This window comes from Cydia strobilella, chromosome 8 (genome assembly GCF_947568885.1).
Source record: "Cydia strobilella chromosome 8, ilCydStro3.1, whole genome shotgun sequence".
Classification (NCBI taxonomy): Eukaryota; Metazoa; Arthropoda; class Insecta; order Lepidoptera; family Tortricidae; genus Cydia; species Cydia strobilella.
The window spans coordinates 20,211,527-20,233,395 of record NC_086048.1 but is presented as its reverse complement, the minus strand read 5'-3'; the positions used below and the strand labels follow the sequence as shown (position 1 = coordinate 20,233,395).

General features: G+C 36.2%; 1 protein-coding gene across 2 annotated transcripts in view; it reads left to right on the top strand.

Annotated features, from left to right (window-relative positions):
• Positions 1–21,869, top strand: part of LOC134743756 (EGFR adapter protein-like) — a 146,917-nt gene that overhangs the window by 50,632 nt on the left and 74,416 nt on the right. For both annotated transcript variants that reach the window (XM_063677400.1, XM_063677399.1), the window contains exon 3: positions 21,264–21,338. In XM_063677400.1, coding sequence (XP_063533470.1) covers positions 21,264–21,338 — 75 coding nt within the window. The remainder of the gene's footprint in view (positions 1–21,263; positions 21,339–21,869) is intronic.

The window sequence follows — 21,869 nt, the reverse complement described above, 5'->3', positions numbered from 1 at the left end:
TAAAGACTACAGTTTTCCAATACTGCAAATTTGAATAATTGCAAGTGCGTTGCGAAGAGCAAATAGTTCCTGGAGTTAATAATAGGGTATTAAAGTAAAGCCTCCGTCGGCAAATGATGTTTGCAAGCGCTTGAATGCGGCTCGGGCGGGGAATACGAACGAAAAAGATAGATCACAAAATGAAGGGCTGCTTGATGAAATATTAGTTTCTAAATCTGTACTATCATGACATCATTAAACATTAAAAATTGGCCCTGGCTGAACCTGAAGCTTCGATAAATTTATCTGAACTTGTGGCCTGTTTGCCCAAGTAGGTCTTGTGTACACAACCTGTATTTAAATTTAAATGCATTTTTTTATTAAAGAGTGGTTGTGTGCTCAACTGAAACTTCTGCTTTTGTGTGTATAACGAGGAGTGCTCTGAGGCAGTGTTTGGATGAATCCCTACTCTTACCTGCTTTTCATTTCCATCTTCACCACTTATCTAAGTTGGTAGTCCTCAACTGTCCGTTTCTCCAGAAACTTCCAAGCTCGATCAGCTAAACTGTGGAATGAACTGTCGCCTGCGGTATTTCCGGACCGATATGACCTTTAATCCTTCAAGAAAAGAGCGTACTCCCATCTTAAAAGCCGGCACTTGCAACGTGCTTGCAACCCCTCTGGTGTTGTAGGTGTCCATGAGCGACGATAATAATCGCAGGCGAGTTTTCTGCTCGTTTGCCTCCTATAGCATAAATAAAAACCAGCCAAGTGCGAGTCGGACTCGCGCACGAAGGGTTCCGTACCATTACGCAAAAAACAGCAAAAAAATCACTTTTGTTGTATGGGAGCCCCCCTCATATATTTATTTTATTCTGTTTTTAGTATTTAACAGAAATACATCATCTGTGAAAATTTCAACTGTCTAGCTATCACGGTTCATGAGGTACAGCCTGGTGACAGACGGACAGACGGACGGACGACGGACAGCGAAGTCTTAGTAATAGCAAGTAATAGGGTCCCGTTTTACCCTTTGGGTACGGAACCCTAAAAAGTACAGTGGCACAGTAAGAGTAAGCTGTGTTCTGATCCTGGCGAGTGGACCTTTTTTAAACACTGCACACTCCAGCCGGCGCTCGAATTTAATAACACTCGTCTTTTGTTTGACTCCTCCGCAGTTCTTGATAGTCTCTTACCGTTTAAACGGCGGGTAACGATTTTCGCGTTGAATGTTTTAAAACTAACAAGACAATATTTTACCGTTAAGTTGTTGGAGACATATTTTGGCTTTCTATTCCACTGTCAAAGATTTGATTAGCTACAATTTTTAGGTATATGATCTGTGACTACAACTAGCGGCAATGCATATTTTTTTAATAATGTTATCTGGTAAAAGGAATTCAATCAGTCGCTGTAAGTAATTTAAAACAACAACCATATTTATGATACCAAAAGAATGTTTTGTCTTTTTTATGTTTGTATAGCTTTGATGTGTCTAAAGATTTTGGATATGTATAACATTACTTTTCCTAAATCTAATAACATATAAAGAACTGACGCACGAAAAGGCGTCCGATATTAAAATATTGTTTTTTCCCAAGCCGTGAACAAGAAATGTGAATAACGACAGCTGTTGCGGGGAACCATCCATCACCCTTTTTCATTACTTATCATTTTTTCATGCTTTTGGCAATGTTTGAATCAATATTATCTATTCTTATTAGCTAATATGGAGACGGGATATGCCATGGACAATTGGGCATGGTTTAACGTACGTATTGTTAACAATTTTCAGTTTACGAAGGGGCCTAGCCAACATGACAATCGTACAGAGAGCTGTGAAATTACATGGAGAAATTATGAATGTATTCATTGATAAAGTCGCCATGCACTTTTGCGGCTGATAGTAGATCGAAAAACGTCGAACGAAACGATTAAATATGGATTAAATGTATCGGGATGACAGATGGTAGAAGTAACGTGACTATTTCAATACATTTATGTAAGTAGAAACAAAATATCGTGTTACGAATATGCAAATATTTCTTTCTTCACATTTTCACATTATAGTTGGATTTCCGAACGATGTTTTCCTTCATCACAAAGTCTCTCAACAAAACATTAAAGAATAGTTTAAAAGCACACTTAACTAGCGGCCCAACATCTTGTTGAATCCTAATGAGGCCTGTGTTGCTCATTAAGCAAATGCAACTTTAATTGTATCTCAAGGCGGCCATTTTCATTCTACGAATCTTGGGACCCGAGTCCCTCTGATGGGCGAGGATCTGCGACATTGTAAGACAACAATGGTGTAAGAGGAGTGAAGAGAATAAATGAGTTAGAAGAAAAAAGATCTGCTGATATGAATGCCTTTGTCGTCCATTTAATCTAGATTGTAGAAATTTATTACGAATAAGATTAAATAATAATGTTCTCGGTATATTGCGAAAATTATTAAATTGTAGTGAACTGACAGGATGGCTAGTAGAGATAGATTCGATATCGGATCGGGCAAATGTGAAAGCGCTCTTAGAGTCGGACCAATCTAACTGTGCATGCTATTTGCAATTATAGTGTTGTAATGTCATTATTAATGTCAAGTTTCTATGAAAAATTATGTTTATAATGACACTCTGTCACTTTTTTATGTTCAAGGCATGTGCAAGGTTAGCTTAAGCAGACTCTATAGTTCGTTTTTTAGCATTAAAAAGAAGGTAAGCGATCTTGATGTAACTTTTGATTAAAAATCACTTTTGAAAAATAAGTCACAGCAAATATGTTACAAATTATAAATCGTATACGATCTTTTACATTATTTTGCTTTTATAAGTAATAAGCTAATTTTTTTAAAGCGTTTTTCAATATTTCTCAATAAAAAGACACGTTAAGATTGTTTACCTTATTTCTAATGCTAAAAAGAACGAACTATATATAAGTAGTTATATAGCTTACTAATTCTAAAGCCGCGTATTGATTTTTTTTATCGTCAAACTGTTATAGGTAACAATGATACACGCAATTGTACGAGAAGCAGCAAAAGTTTCACACAAAAATGTTTAAAATTACTTACAGCCCACATAAACATAAAAGGATAAGGCTTGACAGATAATTATGAGTATGTTTGTATAGCAATATTCGTTGCTGACTGTACTCTGCGTGTACGGGGACAGTTAGTCGGGTATCAAATAAAAAGCGCGCATTACGAGTAACGTCACGTTAGTGTCGGTAATAATCTAATAATGCTGGGGATAGACAGCGAGGCAATGTAATATAGACGTAGCTCTTAGTAGGTACATTTTAACCTCGAAAAATGGCCCACATGAGTCATGTGACATATATGATTGACATTTATCTGACATGTATTATGTAAGGTGAAGGGGGCGAAGTGTGCCTGCCGTGTTAGTGCGCCTACCCCTATATATCTATATAGATTATATAGGTAGGCGCACTTACACGGCAGGCACACTTCGTCCCCTTTACGGGTAAGTGCGCCTGCCGTGTATGTGCGCCTACCCTTATATATCTATATAGATTATATAGGTAGGTGCACTTACACGGCAGGCACACTTCGTCCCCTTTACGGGTAAGTGCGCCTGCCGTGTATGTGCGCCTACCCATAGGGGGATATATAGTATATCTATATAGATTATATAGGTAGGCGCACTTACACGGCAGGCACACTTCGTTCCCTTTACGGGTAAGTGCGCCTGCCGTGTAAGTGCGCCTACCCCTATATATCTATATAGACTCAATTAAAGGTAGGCGCACTTACACGGCAGGCGCACTTCGCCCCTTTCACCTTACCTCGCCCGTAGTTTATACATAATTTAAGGCTATGAAAAAATATCACAAAATATTTTTATTGGCTAAAATAAATCCTGTGGGACATTACAATTTTTGCAGTTGTCAAGCTGAGCGCAGTACAGTGAGTCTCCCGCGGCAGACTTCTATACTTAAGTATTCTAGTTCGTTAGGGATGGATAATGGATACCCTACAGCTTGTGCCACTTTTATGTGCCATAGGAGGTATCGAGAGTACAGAAATGGGAATGAAAATTATATGACCGCAGTCACCAGCAGCTTTTTTTTTCATAGGTTAAAACATAAGCTACCCAATTTATCTTTATTTTCATTATTATCTTTCAAGTCATTTCCAACAGCAGGCAGGCAGGTTTTTACTTAAGTCAGTGAGTTGTTAGTTTTGTTTGGTTTTGGTTCTTAATAAATAGATATATAAATGACTTTTTTCTGCTTTACAATTTTATTCTTTCCAGTCTTTCTTATCAATACAAATGATAACAAAATATTGTTTAAAAAAATTGAACAAGTAAAAACCGACTTTACCTAACTAATCACGAAGCTTCATTATTAATATTCATAAAAACAAAAAAATCTGCCAAAGTTTCGTTCTAATAATTTCCGGGAATTGTTAATTACCGCATTGATTATAATATTTTACTTGATTAATAATGTAGATTTCGGTTTTGTTCGTTAACATGTAAATACATTTTCTCTTTTCAACAGTTTTTTCGTTGTTCCTCAATGCCAGTTATTTCTTTTTAACACGCTTTCTTTATTCGCACTTAAACTATCGTGAAACATATTTCAAAATATTTATCAGTACGGTTTTTACTCACTATTATTTTTAGTCGCTTTTGGCGACATGTTTCGGATTCTTTGGGAATCCATCCTCAGGCACGAGTGTCCGCGGCGGTTGTACGTCGTGCACTAATACACACGCTTTTATTAGGTCGACCTGTGTATAACTAACTATGTAATGGAATCTAAAGTAACTAATTTAACCATCTTCCAAGGATTGTGTTTGGGGTTTTTAGAATTGTCTCGATGAGTATTAGTTGCCTGTGGAAGTCAGCGATAAAAGCTTGTACCAAAAATGAAATTTTTCCAAAAACTTATTCTATCGCTTAGCGCGCGTTCGCTTTAAACGAAAAATACAGTCCGAGCACAGAAAGAGAACATAGAAGAAGACTCATGCCATTTTCAATAAGCATTACTATCTATTACCAAAAACTTTTTGAAAGAATTTGAGTTATTTTGAATCACGCTCATAACAAATGTAGATAATCCATAGGTAACTAATTGTGTTAAGGTTCTCATTCAACTTATACTGGATCAATTGAGGCAAAACACTCGGCAAGCAGTTGGAATTAGACCTCAGGCCTCACTCACATCAACATAATTTAGAGCTTTATATCGACGCGATAAGGTTGCGATTTAAACATTTTCCATTTCATCAAAATTAAGAATACCATTTCTTTGTGTCTGAGGTTTATGAGAAGGAATCGGGCGGTATTAAAGAGTGTCTGGTCTGAAAAGCAAATATGCTCGGATTTGGAGATATTTAATTATGATGCATGCCTTTGTGTTGGTCTCATTATGCGAATCTATGCATACAAACATTTAGGAAATTTATTTAAGAAATATATGTGTACCTATAAGCATCGTCGTTCAATAGTTTTCAACATAGTCACTACATAAAGTTCTCGATCCAGTTGATGCCTGTGTTTGAACGTGTTTTACTTGAAACAAGGGCGTGATTGTCCGAGAAAACGCTGTGTAGACACTGGACCATAACTTACAGACTAAAAATCATTGATTGATTTTTAATAAAATTTGACAGGTGCTTACCTAGTTTAGGGGTCGAAAGTCTGACCTCTCCACACTGTCATGTTTGTACAAACCCTTGTGTACTTGTTTATTATGTAACGTGCTCCTTATGTACAATAAATATTTTTATTATTTAAAAAAAAAAATTGATGGTAGGAACTTGAACCATCAAATATAGAAAACCTTTGAAATTTTAAAATTCATCCCCAAAGGGGTTGAAAAGGGAAAGGAATGAAATTGTAATAACCACTTCGCGGGCAGACGGTAGTCCTTTAATAATATTTGCAGATGTTTATCATTCTAGTAATATTTTTGTGTAGCAGATCGGTTAAATGCTCGAAAATATAAATGACCATTTTAAACCTTGTCACGTGACAGATTTATCCCGCAAACAACATAAGTCACGACAAATCGAGCGATCGCGACATACAAACCGAGCCGGCAATCCGTCTTGCGACTGTCGAAACAATATGAGTAACTGAAAACGATGACGAAAAATTACCTATTGCGTTTGAGGGCGCGGGCACAGTAGGTTTATAGATTTTCATATAATGTGACGTTTTCAAACCATCATTGTCTTTGTCGATAAGGTTGAGTTCAAATTGAAGCTATATGGAAATAGCGCCTTATTGACAACCGACTAAGTACCATTTTGGTTGAGAATGGCACATAATTATATTGTTTTTGTAAGAGCTTAATAAAAAAAACAAGGAGCTACATTCAGATTGTTTAACCCCTTAACGGTCAAGATTAAAAAAAATAGCCTTATAAAATAGAGAAAGATGATGTTGTTATTAAATCTAAGTGTGCTCGATAAAGGGTTAAATACATCTTAGATTTGATATAAGGTACGTACAACAGCACATTATAATATCGTTTATTTTTTGGTGCGAGAGCAAATAGTACATCGCAATATTGTTAGTGAAGAGATTGATAATAACAAAACTTTAACTTTCTCGGTCTTTCTCAAAGCAAATAACATTATCATTATCTTTTTTAATCTATTAAGTATTTGTACAAAAATAAATTAATGTGAATATTAAAATAAAAAATAAAAATAAAATAGTATTATTAGTGTGTATGTCAGTTGCCCCATGTCACGTGCCAAAAGCTCAAGATTGCAATCTAATATTTCACCCCACTTACCATTCGAATAGGTATTCACGTCTATAGGTAGGTACCTAGTTTAGTGCTATGTTCAACTTTTTCTTTTAAATTCGTTGTTGGCAATCTAACTTTTCAAAATATAAACTTAATCACAATAACTTTAGGTCCAACATTCACTAGAGCAGCGGTTCTCAAACTTTTGGGGGACAGAACCCTTTCGGGAAGCGAAATAGTAGTAGTTTTTTGCTTTTACTTACCACTTAGTTTACGTTCCCTCTGCATTGCCATGGCACATTACTTTAAAAAAAAATATTCTCGCCCTCTTTCCTATAAGCACTTAAGCAGTCAAATTTAGATCGATACAATATTGCTTTTGTTGTAATCAAAGAGAAGTTCAAATAAAATCGACCTGTCTTGGCTGTCATTTTGGTTTAGTTTGTGTATCTGCCGCATGGCGTTAGTTTTTCTTAGGCATAATGTACGGCCAAACTGAGTTCGGCCGGCCGGAACAGCTGTACATAAAAATACCGTTTATTGTAATATGTAAAAATACTTATCTGTCTTTATCTTTTGTATGTTATATATTAATTTTGTTGTTTTTTTTGTTCCTGTCGTGATTGTTTCACCGGATGGTCTCACCGGAAGATCAGCGCCGGAAGTCGCCAGCAACATGCTGAGGTGAGACCATTTCGTGGCACTTTTTCTTTTTTATATTTCTCTGTTTTGTATAATTTTCCATTTGTGTGTGCTAACGAATAAATTATTTCTATTCTATTCAATTTTATTCTATTCTATTCTAAATATTTGACGGAGTCCCAAAAAAAAAATTCTTTCGTCACCAATGAACCGTGAACCAGACATAGAAGAGCTGGCTTTTGATTTTTTTTTCACGCGGAACCCTAGGGGTCCGTGGAGCACACTTTGAGAATGGCTGCACTAGAGTGTGTTCATATGACTGTGACACGCACTTCGTAGGGCTAGGGCGGGCGGCTCAGTCGTGCTTCGCCCGCCGCCCTGAGCGCGCGTGTTTCGCCCGCCATTGGAATTACAACTTTACGTGTACGGACTAAAGTTCATACTTGTACTGGAGGGAAGTTAGTTTCTTGGTAAGTTGTTTTTACATGTTTTTCAGTCTCGTTCTTTGTAAATTAAGTTTAGGTTTTGGGTTAAGTTAGTATGCGTCGCTTTACTAGTACCTATGTGAAAAGGACATTAGCATTTTCTCAAAACAAAAACGTGTATGAATCATGTATGAATCCATATAAGCTAATTATTTGTCTTATGTCAAAATCATAATTAATAGGTAGCTTGTTTTTAAAAACATTAGTCACATGTTTTAAGAGTAAAATGTATTGTCATACATATCAAATAGTCGTAGACCTAAAATATCTTCCAATCCTTGATATTTAAGGCAAATTAGATATGTGAATCAGTTAGGTATTTGCAAAATACTTGATTGAAAACTGTCAATAAACATAACGCTCGGCACCTTTTATTTATACAAATCATGTCATAGTCAGTAAAAATACAACTAATAACAAACGCATTTTTGCTGACTTCGAAATAACATTTGTTTTCATCCAGTTTTTAAATAAATACCCACCCCATAAAACATCATGAACCGACAAAAACACTTAATGTTGTGTTTCCACCAAACAAGTAACCCCCCAGTTATTAGAAATATCAAAACTGGCCAAGTGCGAGTCGGACTCGCGCACCTAGGGTTCCGTATTTTTTAGTATTTGTTGTTATAGCGGCAACAGAAATACATCATCTGTGAAAATTTCAACTGTCTAGCTATCACGGTTCATGAATGTGAATGAATGTTCTATCTGGTGACAGACAGACGGACAGCGGAGTCTTAGTAATAGGGTCCCGTTTTTACCCTTTGGGTACGAAACCCTAACAAACTCAGTTAAAACACACGCTCATATAAATCAGCCAGTTGACGGAAGAATAAAATATGCCGCAACTCACCAACTTCCAAAAACATTCCTTCACGACCCTATTAGTTAACCCCAAGGGCCATATCTGCATGTACCGACGGCGTTTTAACATTGTATTCAGTGCGTAAAACTTGGAGTCGGTTATTGCGTAACTTTTCCCATTGTAACGTGTCACCTTGTCCCCTTTGGGGGTGCCTCGCCCCTCTAACCCCTAGATTAACCCGGTAATGTCTGGCTTAGATAGCTGACAGTTCAACCTTGAATAGATGACGCTTGTATAAGACGAATATCACGAAGAAACATCTTACTAAGGGAGATCCAGTAGACATCGTACTGAATTTTTTTTGATGTGAAACATACATAAATGGAAAAACATGTAAGTACATAATTGCGAATGCATCAGACAGGTATTTTTCTTCAACTTAATTTCATTAAAAAACTCAACTAAACTGTGTCTTGTATGTGTGAGTGAAGTGTGTAGATACTATTATCTACACACATAATTATATCTGTCTAGCATACATAGACATAATAAATTTACAATTGCAATTTAACGTAAAACTTGCAAACTCATCATTATAAACTTAGCTTGCAAGCCTGTTATACAGGGTGGGCCAGTGATAAATGCCACTAATTTTTTTTTTTAATAAATAATCAATTTTTATGTTTTTTAATAAATAGAATTCGGGATAAAGAAATAAATTTTACATTTTAAAAATTAAATCATTAAGATGTCGTCCGTAGCGGTTGCGGCACTCTTCCAGTCTTGCTTGTACATTTTGAAAGCCATCTGACCTTCCAACCCAGAGGAGAAACAAGGCCTTGTTGGGATTAGTCCGATTTCCTTACGATGTATTCCTTCAACGAAAAGCGACTGGTAAATAAGTTAATAATTTGGTTTTGGTTTGAACCCGCGACCTCCAGATTGAGAGTCGCACGCTCTTAAGGGGCCCACTGATTACCAGTCCGCGGGACGATATCGGCCTGTCCGTTGTTCGGAACTGTCAAATTTCTGTTCTAACTGACAGGCTGATATCGTCCGGCGGACTGATAATCAGTGGGCCCCTTTATCGGTAGGCCACCAGCGCTCCATGCGTTTTAAAACCTATATACAACTAAATAAGAAGCCTAGTTTAGATTTTATAGTTTTCAAATACCTGCGCCCAAACGATAAAATAAAGGATGCGCCAAATTGTAGTCATAAACATGCGATCTGAGGATTTCTTTACTACCATCCGCGGTGTGAACCCAATTTAATGTGTTCCCCTGGCCAGGAAAAGCTATTTGTAGCCTGGCGCCGATGTTGTGTAAAATAAACATTAATAAATTATCTACTTACCTGATAGTATGGTTTGAAAGAGTATCTCGGTAGTAAACACAGTATGTTTTCATTTTGTGAGAAATAGGTTAGGTACATCTTCAAAAAGATTTCTGCAATAAAAATTGAGCCGAATTCATATTTTAGTGCATGATTTGATTGCTAGTTGGCGCTGAATGACTTATATTATAAACTAACCTCTCATTACTTTTTGAACCAGTCTAATCTCTGAAGTGTGAAACTTAATTGAAAATTCCAAGAGGCTATTTTAAGGTTACTTAATCTTGTCAATTAATTTGCACTAATTGTCGAAGTTGTCAAAAATTTCCAGCAAAACTGAAACTAAAGGACGACTCACGTTAGACCGGGCCGTGTCCGGGCCGGAGCTTCCGGCGCTTCGTTTTCTATGGAAAGCATCACGTGATCACCTGTCATGTCATAGAAAAGTTAGCGCCGGAAGCTCTGACTCGGGCACGGCCCGGTCTAACGGGAGTCATCCTTAATTGGAAACAAAATTGGGTCAATCCGAACGCAATCGCACGGAAAAATCGTCAATCCTGAAAACTGGGAGCATGCGAACTCACAAAAATCGAGTTTCATTTAAATCGAAAGCCAAAAGTGGTGACTTGATATTCCGCAACTGTTCGGACGTGCGACGTGCACAACTGCGGATTGAAAATGCAATATGCAAGTCCGGTATTCTGATTGGTGGCACGAGAATTGGCGAATCAATTTCTTAGGCAAGATTGGGTATGATCCAGACCCAACGCCTTTTGTCCTCATTGATGAATATCGTGATTTCTCTTTTGTTAAGTAACATGTCGGAAGGTGTTTCGCTATTTCTTTTGGTTTTTAAGACTATGAAGGCGTGCGACGTAGTGACCGTAGTGTCCGTGGTTGTGCAACCACTTTTCCAATCATTACTACTAATAATACAGTCCTCTGTCTTCTGATCGAAACAATGTAGTGTTCTCAAAGTGTTCTTCTAAAATAGGTGCTTTGACAACGACCAGAAACAACTCCTAAATATCAGTTCGACCGCGCTCAGTATCAAATGGGAATGACATCAGGCGGTTGCAGCAGAAACTTATTAAGTATTGAGGCGCTTTGGTTTTCAGATTTTCGATGCTTCTCTATTCGCTTAAACTACCAGGTGTATGCATATGAAAGATTTATGGCACAGTATAAATTTAGTATGGTATAGGCATTATAAAAGAGTAAAAGTTAAATATAAAATAAATGAATCATGAAATAGGTAATATTCATTGATTACAAGTTTTACAACTTAACTTAACATACCAGGCACTTGATATCATAGGACATTCGACTAACATAATATGTAATGCATATAGGAAAGAAGAAAAAATACCTTACTACACATACACACAATTGAGTTAGTTTTGAGTGATTCACGGAGTTTCACTAGACTTATATTGACCGGGATATAGACCGTGATTACCTTTTGTATTATTTATGAGCTCCCGATATTTCGACGCATCATGTTCACGGGTGACTGAAGATAGCGGGTGGGTGTCAAAGTTGTGTAGACCGCCCTCGGTCTACCCTCATTCTTGCGCGTCGGCTGCGTTCGCTTACAAAAGGTAATCACGGTCTATATCCCGGTCAATATAAGACACATTTGAGTATTCTGTATTCAACTTCGCTAATACCTAGAGAAATATTTAATATTACAGATTATTCTTCAGAGAAAAACCAGAAGACTAAGTATATAAATAATAGTACTTAGATTTTCTTTCATCATCATCATCATCATATCAGCCTTCTATCGCCCACTGCTGAGCATAGGCCTCTCCTCGAGTACGCCACTTATCCCGGTCCTGAGCCAATCTCATCCAGAAGTGACCCGCAGAGATTTTCTTTAGTAGTAAACTTCGGTCCAAAAATAAAGTTAATCGTTTCCAAGCTATGACTCTCTAGATCCCTGTGCCACAACATGCGCAAATTCGGCTGATAAGAGCGGCACAGTTTCGGAGCCTATCACGAGTATCACGACAATCCGCCATCGCCGTGAATGCCCCGGAACCTACTCCGGGCCTAATGGAGTCGCACTAAGAGGGACAAGGTATGAGCGCGACGCGAGGACTGTAAAAAGGGAATACGTAAAAGCTATTTAAGGAATGATATTTAGAGGTTCAGTAATAATTATTAGAATACGTTCCATTTTAGACATTAATGAGAGGTCGTGAGCTAATGACCAATTAAAGAATAACACATTTTTTTTTAGTTTCATTTTTAATACAAGCTTTTATAGTTGACTGTTATTTTCTTTCAACAGGCACCTAAGTTAGAGTTGGTTAAGTTGGTTGGTTGGTAGAGTTGTTTCGATGTACTCATCGAAACAACTCTAACGAAACCAAACACCAAATATGGTCTCCACATGTGTATGTGTTCATCATCAGATCAGCTCGATGGCACCATAAATACCATAATACATATTGCATTGTCACCCGACTTACGTATGTATGTGTGTCAATCGAATAATGGGAAATGGGTCTAATTTAGATTGCAAGATTTGACCCGAACAAACAGGTATTACCATGTATGTAAATAAAGGGAGGTAGATATGGCACCAGGCGCTCGATCGTGAGCCATCAAATAATAGGTTCCGAACCTATATTGAGTAAGTCGTACGGCTGACGCCAATGTGTCAAGATTGTCAAAATCATTTACTAAATATTGCCTGCATTTTAGTTTTGCCAACTATGAACGTCACGCGTCTATTATTAATGAAAGGTAATTGGGACAAGCAAACATTACAAGTTAAATAACAGCTTGTAAAAAAAAAGTAACGCTCGCACTTTTTTGTAAATTCTATCCTGATTTACTCTAGGGTCAAGGTGAAATTTTCTACAGAAGTGTCGGTTAGTTCGTAAGATTCTTCTCGCTCCCGCTTCTCTTTTACACCTGCCCTTAATGCAGCCTCCAGGAGTTCGAGTGCGCGCCGATGTACCGACACTTTAGGAACTGGCACACTTACTCCGCACTTTCGGCTTCACTTTAGCCTTTAGTTCGACTAAAAACTATTATTTTTAAATAATATGTAAAATTATGCCTTCCTTATATTTTTCTAGTTGCATACTTTCTTAGGAGTAAATACATACCTACCATGAATTGAAAATAGAAAGCTTTCAGGTCTGTGTCCAACTTTTTTTGTCTATATCACATTCTCTGTTTATATATCCCAGAAATACAATGACAGATCGATTGCTTAATGACTACTAACATAAATAAATACAAAAACAAATAAATTGGGTAGTACTTAAACTGGGTCATTCAAGTATCATCCTTAGAGCTTCATTTAATGTTTTATCAAATTTGGGTTTCATACCCGTATATACATATTATTATTATTACTTTATTCATAAAATGACAAAATTTTACATGTCAAAAGTGTAATTTTATTGTATTGAACAATCACAAATACCACAACGCACTACGGAGCGACAAGGTTTACGAAATAAAATAGTAATAGGTATAATATAATTGACTATAAGAAAGAGTAATTAATATTCATACTTATATAATTAGGTCGATGTAATTGAATTACAATTCATTAAACTAATAATCAACAAATAAAACTAAAATATATTTCCAAACAAACTTCACCTTTTAGTTTAGATAAAAAATCCTATTCACCAGTAAATAGAAATTTGCTTTTCATCCACAGCACACTCGTAAATTCCCTGATCGTGTACTTGATAGAATTGGTTCAGCCTTCCACCGAAATAATGAATTCTCAGTTCCATTTAGATTCCCGCAGTGGATCCCGCAATGCGTGCGTCAACCAAAATAAAGTCAGTTTTTTATCCAACAATGCCAACATTCACATGGAATTAAATAACAGAAAAACGCCGCATGGTACATACTGAATGAATGAATTTTATGTTGCGTACTATGAATGGCTATGAATGACTTTCGAGATGTGGTGTTGGAGAAAGATGCTAAGAATCCCATGGACCGCAATGAGAACAAATGAGTCCATTCTGAGAGAACTAAAAATCACCAAACGACTCTCAACTCAACAATCTGTCAGGAGAGGGCTCTCAGATTCTTTGGGCACATAAAGCGATCGCCACACCACAGCCTCGAACGTGACATCATACTGGGGCAAGTTGAAGGCAAGCGCGCTAGAGGAAGAGCCCCGGCAAGATGGTCGGATTCCATTAGACAAGCATGTGGTTCCATGCAGAGGGCAGCCCACATAGCCCTTGATCCCGTTAAATGGAGGGATATAGTTCTTGGTCACGATCCTCAGTCATGAGGGAACGACGAAGAAGACTATGAATGGCGCACAGTCACTGTTAATTATATTATTAAGATTTCAATACTGTTTTTTTACCTTATGCAGTTATTATTCGTGTTGTATTTGTACACTGTCAAAAAGAACAATTATTTTTTTATGGATCACTGACGGATAACCCATGTATATAAATACAAATAGAGTAAATCTTAAAAGTATACTAGAAGTTATGCAATATCTTAGGTAGCACCCGGTTAATACTGCGGTTAAGCTATAGCTTCTTGTTGGAACTTTGTAGCTCGTTAAATTGCGTAATAGACTTGGTAGCTCAATTTATTTTTAATTTTAGTAGGATTAAGGCCTGTTTTAAGACTAAAAATGTTCACAAAGAGATATTTTCACAACCATTTTTTTTGTAGGTACAGCTATAATTGGTATTCCAAAATATATTGGTTAGTTTACATTATTGTATGCAAGAAAATTTAATCTATTATGCGCGTACCAATCTTCGATCCCTCGTAATGCAAACTTTGCGATTGAGGTCGCATCCCCTGTAATTGCGTTCCGTATTTTATCCTCTCCCTTGTTCTGATATCCTTAAATTGGTCAAACACGCCTAAGATCATCCCTGCCAAAAAGAGCACTAAGGTAAGATAAGATAATCATTTATTTAATTTCAATCGTACTTGATACATTAGATTAAGGAGCCATAGCTGGTTTGTAAAAATTGAAATTGCTTAATATTTGTTAATAAAATATTTCTATCTATTATTTTATTATTTTGTTTTCATCTTATTTATAATCTTAGTTTTAAATTAAATCTCAAGTTACGTTATTAACAATTTAATTAATAAACTCCTTGCTTCTACCCCTCAAGCGGTGTCCCGTCCCGAGCAATAGTGCAAATTAAGCTCCCAGCATTTTCGTAGGAATTATGAATAATTCAAACTTCCTAACTAAAGTAGTACACCTGATGAAAGTTCCAAGTATATTCGGAGCAAAAGTTGTATTATCTAACGTTATTTTCATGTCCTTACATTCTTGGTATGGGGCTTTTATAAGGAACTTTCTTACTTAGCTTTAGCAAGTTAGCAACAAGGAAAATAGAAAATCTCTTGATTTCATCAAACGTTGTTTTAAGGGGCACACTGACTATCAGTCCGCCGGACGATATCGGCCTGTCAGTTGTTCGGAACTGTCAAATTTTTATTCTAACTGACAGGCCGATATCGTCCGGCGGACTGATAGTGATAGTCAGTGGGCTCCTTTAGTAAACCAGTTTTGATTTTCACATTGTTGTGATTTCCTGCTTTATTTCTTATATACGTACAAAATATTGAATATTTGCTAAACAAAACATAATCTGTAATTCTGGTTTTTCGTTAATTTCGTTATTAACTACATTTTATCGAATCCCTTTGATCATTAGTAAAGTCGTTATTATTGTTTAAAATGTTTTCTTTAATATTTTACCTACGGGTTCGTAGGGGTCGGATCAAAAACTAAGTAATTAAGTCCGACTCACGCTTGACTGCACATTTCTAATAAGTTTTCCTGTGATCTATAGGTAAAGATCTATTTTGTGTTTTTTTTTTTCAAAATTTTAGACCCAGTAGTTTCGGAGATAAAGGGGGGGGGGATGGTCATGTTTTGCCTATTTTCTTGAATAACTTCTAAATTGTCTATCCTAAAATTATAAAAAAAATATATTTGAGATTCTTATAATGTTACATATCATTTCATATGTAACACGATATAATTTGAAAAGCTTTTTTTTTAATTTTCTCATTTACCCCCTAAAAGTGGCCCCCTTGTTTAAAATTCATTTGTTTACGTTAAATGTCTGGCTTTGGGTCACAAACATACATATGTATACCAAATTTCAACTTAATTGGTCCAGTAGTTTCGGAGAAAATAGGCTGTGACAGACAGAGAGACAGACTCATGAGTGGTCCTATAAGGGTTCCGTTTTTTCCTTTTGAGGTACGGAACCCTAACAAGTAAAACAGCTCAGCAATAGGAAAATTATGAGCTATTATCCGAGGGTTTTACTTTTTTGGTTAGACATAATATGTAAAAACATCTTTTATATAATTAACGTAACTTGCGTTGTTCAACGTACAAAATTTCAATAAGTTTTCAAATTCTGTCGACTCACTAGTCATTACTCATTACTAGCGTATTCACTATTCACACGCCTATCTCTCACGCTTCCCTGCTCGCCACTGAATGAAATGAACGAATGGGTGACCGAGTCAATCGATTAATTAGGTGAGGAATCAGTTTTCTTGTATCTGATGAGAGCAAGGGAATTGTTACCGACAACGGATATAAACACGAATTAAGATATAAAATTGGGTTATCTATAGATATTTATGACAAATTTATGAATAGTTATACAGAAGAAATTAAACAGCAAAAATGTATAGTCTTTATATTAAGGCTAGGCTGCGAACTTATTAGTAAAAAACTTATTAGCGTTTATTTTAAACTAGTCTACCTATGAAGTGTAAACTAGCGAGTCACATTTTTATGTAATTTCAGTGTTTAGTTTGATTTCCGTGTAGTTGACGACAAACTTTGTTTTACATTCAAAATATTTTCAGGCCAGTTACAGCTTTTTGTAACAGTTAAGAAACGCAAAGGAAAAATAATCCACAAAGGAGGGAAACCTCTGAATCCTCGCATTTACATCGAGCAGAATGTAAGGCTGCTATTCTGTGCACCGCACATTTAATAGGTTTCAACCCGCGGAGGCTCGTATTGTCTTCCGTTTTATATTCCCTTCGGGAGTCCCGCAAGGTCGTATCTTTGGTCTCAGTTTCATTCTAATTACAACTTTATGATGACTCTTGAAAGGTTTGTTCCTACTTCCCTTTACTTTACTCTGTATATTTTTGTAAAATTACTAGTCGATTTTGTTTTCCCTTCAAAAAACCGCGACGTAATCAAGTAAGCAAAAGGAAAATGTTTTGATAAGATTTCGACTGCTTAATGTAATGAACCCGATCGGGTTGTTTATAACATTCAGTGTCGAAATATCGAAGGTCAGGATAAAATTGGTTACATTCCGTCTGATTGTTTTCATTCGATTTGATCACGATCAAGATAGCACGAATTGCGAACGGAGAAAAGGTTTTGCTTTTTCTCGTTTTTATAAAACTAAAAGGAATGTACAAGACATTCCTTGTCACGTGTCACCTTTACATGTTTATAGGTACTTCACTTCAGGTAGTCATCTCTATATACCCCCCTCATAAGCTATATTTCTTCCTCGTAAGGTCATTTTCCTTAAGTGTCTTATCCATTTGAGCTTTCGCATCACATCGCAAATGATGCTCTCCGCAAGGTCGCAATATTGCCGCGAACACGCCAAATAATTCACCATTTGCATACAAACTGTCCTCAGCCCCTCATCACGCCACGGCGATACCTCCCGACATCACGTTTTACAACTCCTGCGTATTCAGAACTACAATGAGTGTTTGCCCTTCGTACGCGTCAATGGATTACCTGTATAGAGTGGTCGAAGCATTCGAAACTTCGTTGTTGTTACCTTGAGTGATGGAGCTTTTATGTTCATTTCCTTTTGAGTTTGGAAACTTGAGGCTCCTAACGTTCAGGCTGCAATTTGTGGCAGCTGCGCAAAACCACAGTCTTAAAACCAAATGAACGTATCTACGCATTACGTTTTTTGAAGATACGCTCATCTCGTTGTAATCCACGAAGTATACCCGCCGGAGTGATGCGGACTTTATTAAATACACCCACAAGAGCGAACTTCACTTTGCTTAACAAAACTGCTTTCAATTTTGACTTTAAAATGTTGGTCCTATTAAGAGCTGCTTTTGTGGTTGGAAACAAGCTAGGTTATCCTTTTTACGGAAGCGTCGTAATAAAGTGGGAATATAGTTGCTTCGGGAAATGGGAACTGTGTGTTTAATTAGTTTGACGCTGTGAAAAAATTACCTCTGAATATATTATTATTTTGTGTATGAATACAGGAACTAATAATACTCATACTCAATCCATAGACCGGTATACTGTTCACTTTTTCTGCAATAGTCCCAATGCCTGCTGCGACCGGTTCATGGGTGTCTATTGTTGCGCCTGTGAACGGGTTCCAGCAGGCGTTCTACATGACATTAAAGCTCTCCAAGGGGCCTCTACGTGTTGGATCTATATCCCCACGCAAGCCTATCAAAAGACCGGGATTTATAGGCCCGTGATATCCAACAAGAAGCTCATACTCATTTATTTATAATAATATTTCATATTACACGTCATAATTGGATTTACATAATATTCAATTCATTCATATAATCATTCATATAATATTTCTGTGTACTAAGATTTATCACATTTGTGAAGTTGTTGTTATAGGAAGAAAATGTATTATTCTTCTGACATTCAAATTAAGTATAATTAAATTTTAATTGTTTAAATTGGGTAATGCTTTTCAAAATTTTCAAATTTTTGGTCGTGTTGCAATTTTCATTTTTTTTTTCTTTATTGTTTTAATCAGTCTAAACTCTTACGTTAATATTATATGCTAATATAGTATACATTACATAACACAAAAATGAGGTTAAATAATACTATCGATCAGTATCAAAATTATCAGATTTCCTAAATCCGTAAAACTAGCACCAAAGTTTCAAGGGAAAACTTTAATCTCCGAAGCCTTCTTAAATCAAAGCAGCGAAGGCTCTCCTTAGGCATTTTAATTAAGAGGGGCAGTCGGCTACACCGCAGGTACTCGGAGTACCGCAGGGGAGAATTTTAACCCACATTTGTTTAAGACAATGGACTATGGTAGCGTCGATTAGTTGGAAGTTTTAATTAAGAGGAAGCTACTATAATATAGACGGATGTGTTAGTTTGGTATGCTTCATTAGTTTGGTAGTCGATAAGAATTTCGAAATTAATTACAAGCAAGTTGATTAAAATTACTTCATTAAGACTTTTAATGTTCTTTTTCATATTGGTGAGCAATAAAGAATATTTGTATTGTAATAATTATACAGAAGAAGGTTTTACTCAATGAGATTCAAACGGACCGAAGTGTGTCAACAAGGTTTTATACTATGAATTTAAGATTGATAACGTGTAGATTTTGTTCTAATCATAATTACGTTATTCCAATAAATCACTGTATGACAAAAAACTACTGCTTACAGCTTAAGATTACAGGTGTTTAATGAAAAATTTATTACATTTGTTGCAACAATTATGGGAACTAATATTATGCTTATACTAATTTTAGATTTTAATTCACACATACTAATTGTACCATCGTCATCACTATTAACTGTCAATCCTACTACAAATATGTAAGATAATATATCATTAATTAGTAGAATTGATGGTCGATTAAGAGTGCGGTAGTGCGTACCTTTCTGCTCACAGAACTAGTGTTTCTGCTTAATATAAAATAAAATTTCCTACACGTATTCGTACAGCATTGTCTTCAAAACTCGTACATTTGTCCCTCCTATTTATTTTTCGCAAAACGTAGCTGCTGGCAAGGACTATAATAACCACCAGACGTAACATTAGCAGCGCATCGTTACCAAAACTTTTGCACGGCAAAAAACTGAAGGATTACCATTTTCATCAGCCCCATAATGGAGTCTTTGTAATCCTGTCTCAGCGGCGTGATTAAACCAGCACAATGGAGCGGCTGCCGTACACAATCTACAGTAAGTCCGTAAAAGTGCCCATATAATATATATCGCTTGTTAATCTTGTTAATTATGGTGACTTTTTAAAAATAATATTTATAATATGAAGTAGATGTTAAAATCTGTGGCAAATTATTAGTTAGTTACTTCATTATTTTATCATAGTCTTATTTGTCTTACACATTCACCGCAACAGTTGTCAGCACATTTCCATAAATAAAATTTAACTTGTTATCTGACAAATCTTATCTAGGTAGTATTTAGTAGTTATATTTCAATCAGTTTAAATTCGATTATATTTCAATCATTTATTCGCTTTTTTCTTTTGTAAATACTTTCTTTTACATTATGATTACGTATTCATAATGTTGTATTTCTAATGATGTATTTGAAAAACTAGTCAGAACCGGTGGTAGTTTTTGGCATTCATTAGTTTATTGTAATATGCGTAAATTTGAAGAATAAAGACTCTTTCACTTTCACATTCCCAGCCTATATTTATAGTAGTTAATAGTATGGTGGCCGATGCTAGGCAGGCTCATATGTCATATAGGCCTTTATATGCAAATAACCGACGCGTGCTTTAATTGTCCCCTTTGTCTCCATTTATTGCGACGCGACCTGTTGCCTTATTGTGCCGTTACTCACTTTCCGGCTTTTAATTATTTTGTATTGATATTGTTGCCATCTTTAATCACTCTTTAAAGTTGGTGAGGATGCTTTTGTTTCATGCATGTTTTATTTTTATTCTGTCTACAAAACGCAACTTCATTTCGATTTCGTTTTGTAACTTTGGCCCTTGAATTTTAAGAACACCCTGTTCCACAAAATACTATTCTTTAATTGCTTTATCATATCGTTCACTACTATGTCAACATCCTTAACAATATACATATAGTATACCGTTTTATTAGGCAGGCGTCCGGTTTTTTATCCCATATTATTTCTAAGTTCCGTGTTGGGAAGACATACATATTTTATTCCGTTCGTATGTATCTCTTCATTTTAACAAGGATCAATCTCTTCATTTTAATCAGGATTGAATTTCAAGTATGGAAGGTACTCATAAATAAATAGGTTACATCAGTTGGTAAATTTGATTTACCTTTTTATATGTTATTTACGTATATAATTTGATCTACCAAACACAATTAATGCCTGAACCATAGTGTTATTAATATCGATTGCATCAATAATTACTTTTCCAATATTCTTGTTCCGTACTCAGTACCCTACCTTCATGAACTGTTGATCTTCATTCACAACCCACATCTCCACAAAGAGACTTGGAATGTTTCATCAACTCCACATTATTAAAATCATCTTTTGTTTTGTTGCAGGATAGCGAATGTGCGGTACCGGTCCTAATCGTGGTCGCGCCATCGGGGGTCAAAGTATGCGACCCCGAAGATCAGGTAAGTAGCCAATTTTTAGGGTTCCGTACCCAAAGGGTAAAAACGGGACCCTATTACTAAGACTCCGCTGTCCGTCTGTCTGTCACCAGGCTGTATCTCATGAACCGTGATAGCTAGGCAGTTGAAATTTTCACAGATGATGTATTTCTGTTGCCGCTATAACAACAAATACTAAAAAGTACGGAACCCTCTGTGCGGGAGTCCGACTCGCACTTGGTCGGTTTTTTACTTTGGTTTTCATAAATTCGCGATTTACTTGTTTACAAGTGCGCAGTATTTGCACTGGCTTGATCAAGAAGTATATATCTTTCCTTCTCTTACTTTTTCTGTAGGTGTTAGAATTGAAAATTAACATTTATGTTTTAAGAAAAGATAAAAAGTGCTTATTTATTACACGTCTTGGTTTGAGCGAAACGAATATTACCTATTTGCAGGTAAAGGATTCAGCTAATAGGCCAATTCTAGTTTTAGTTATTAGATTTGTTTCCAATACTGATCTGTCAGTGTCAAAAGTGTCATTCCTGGCCTGTT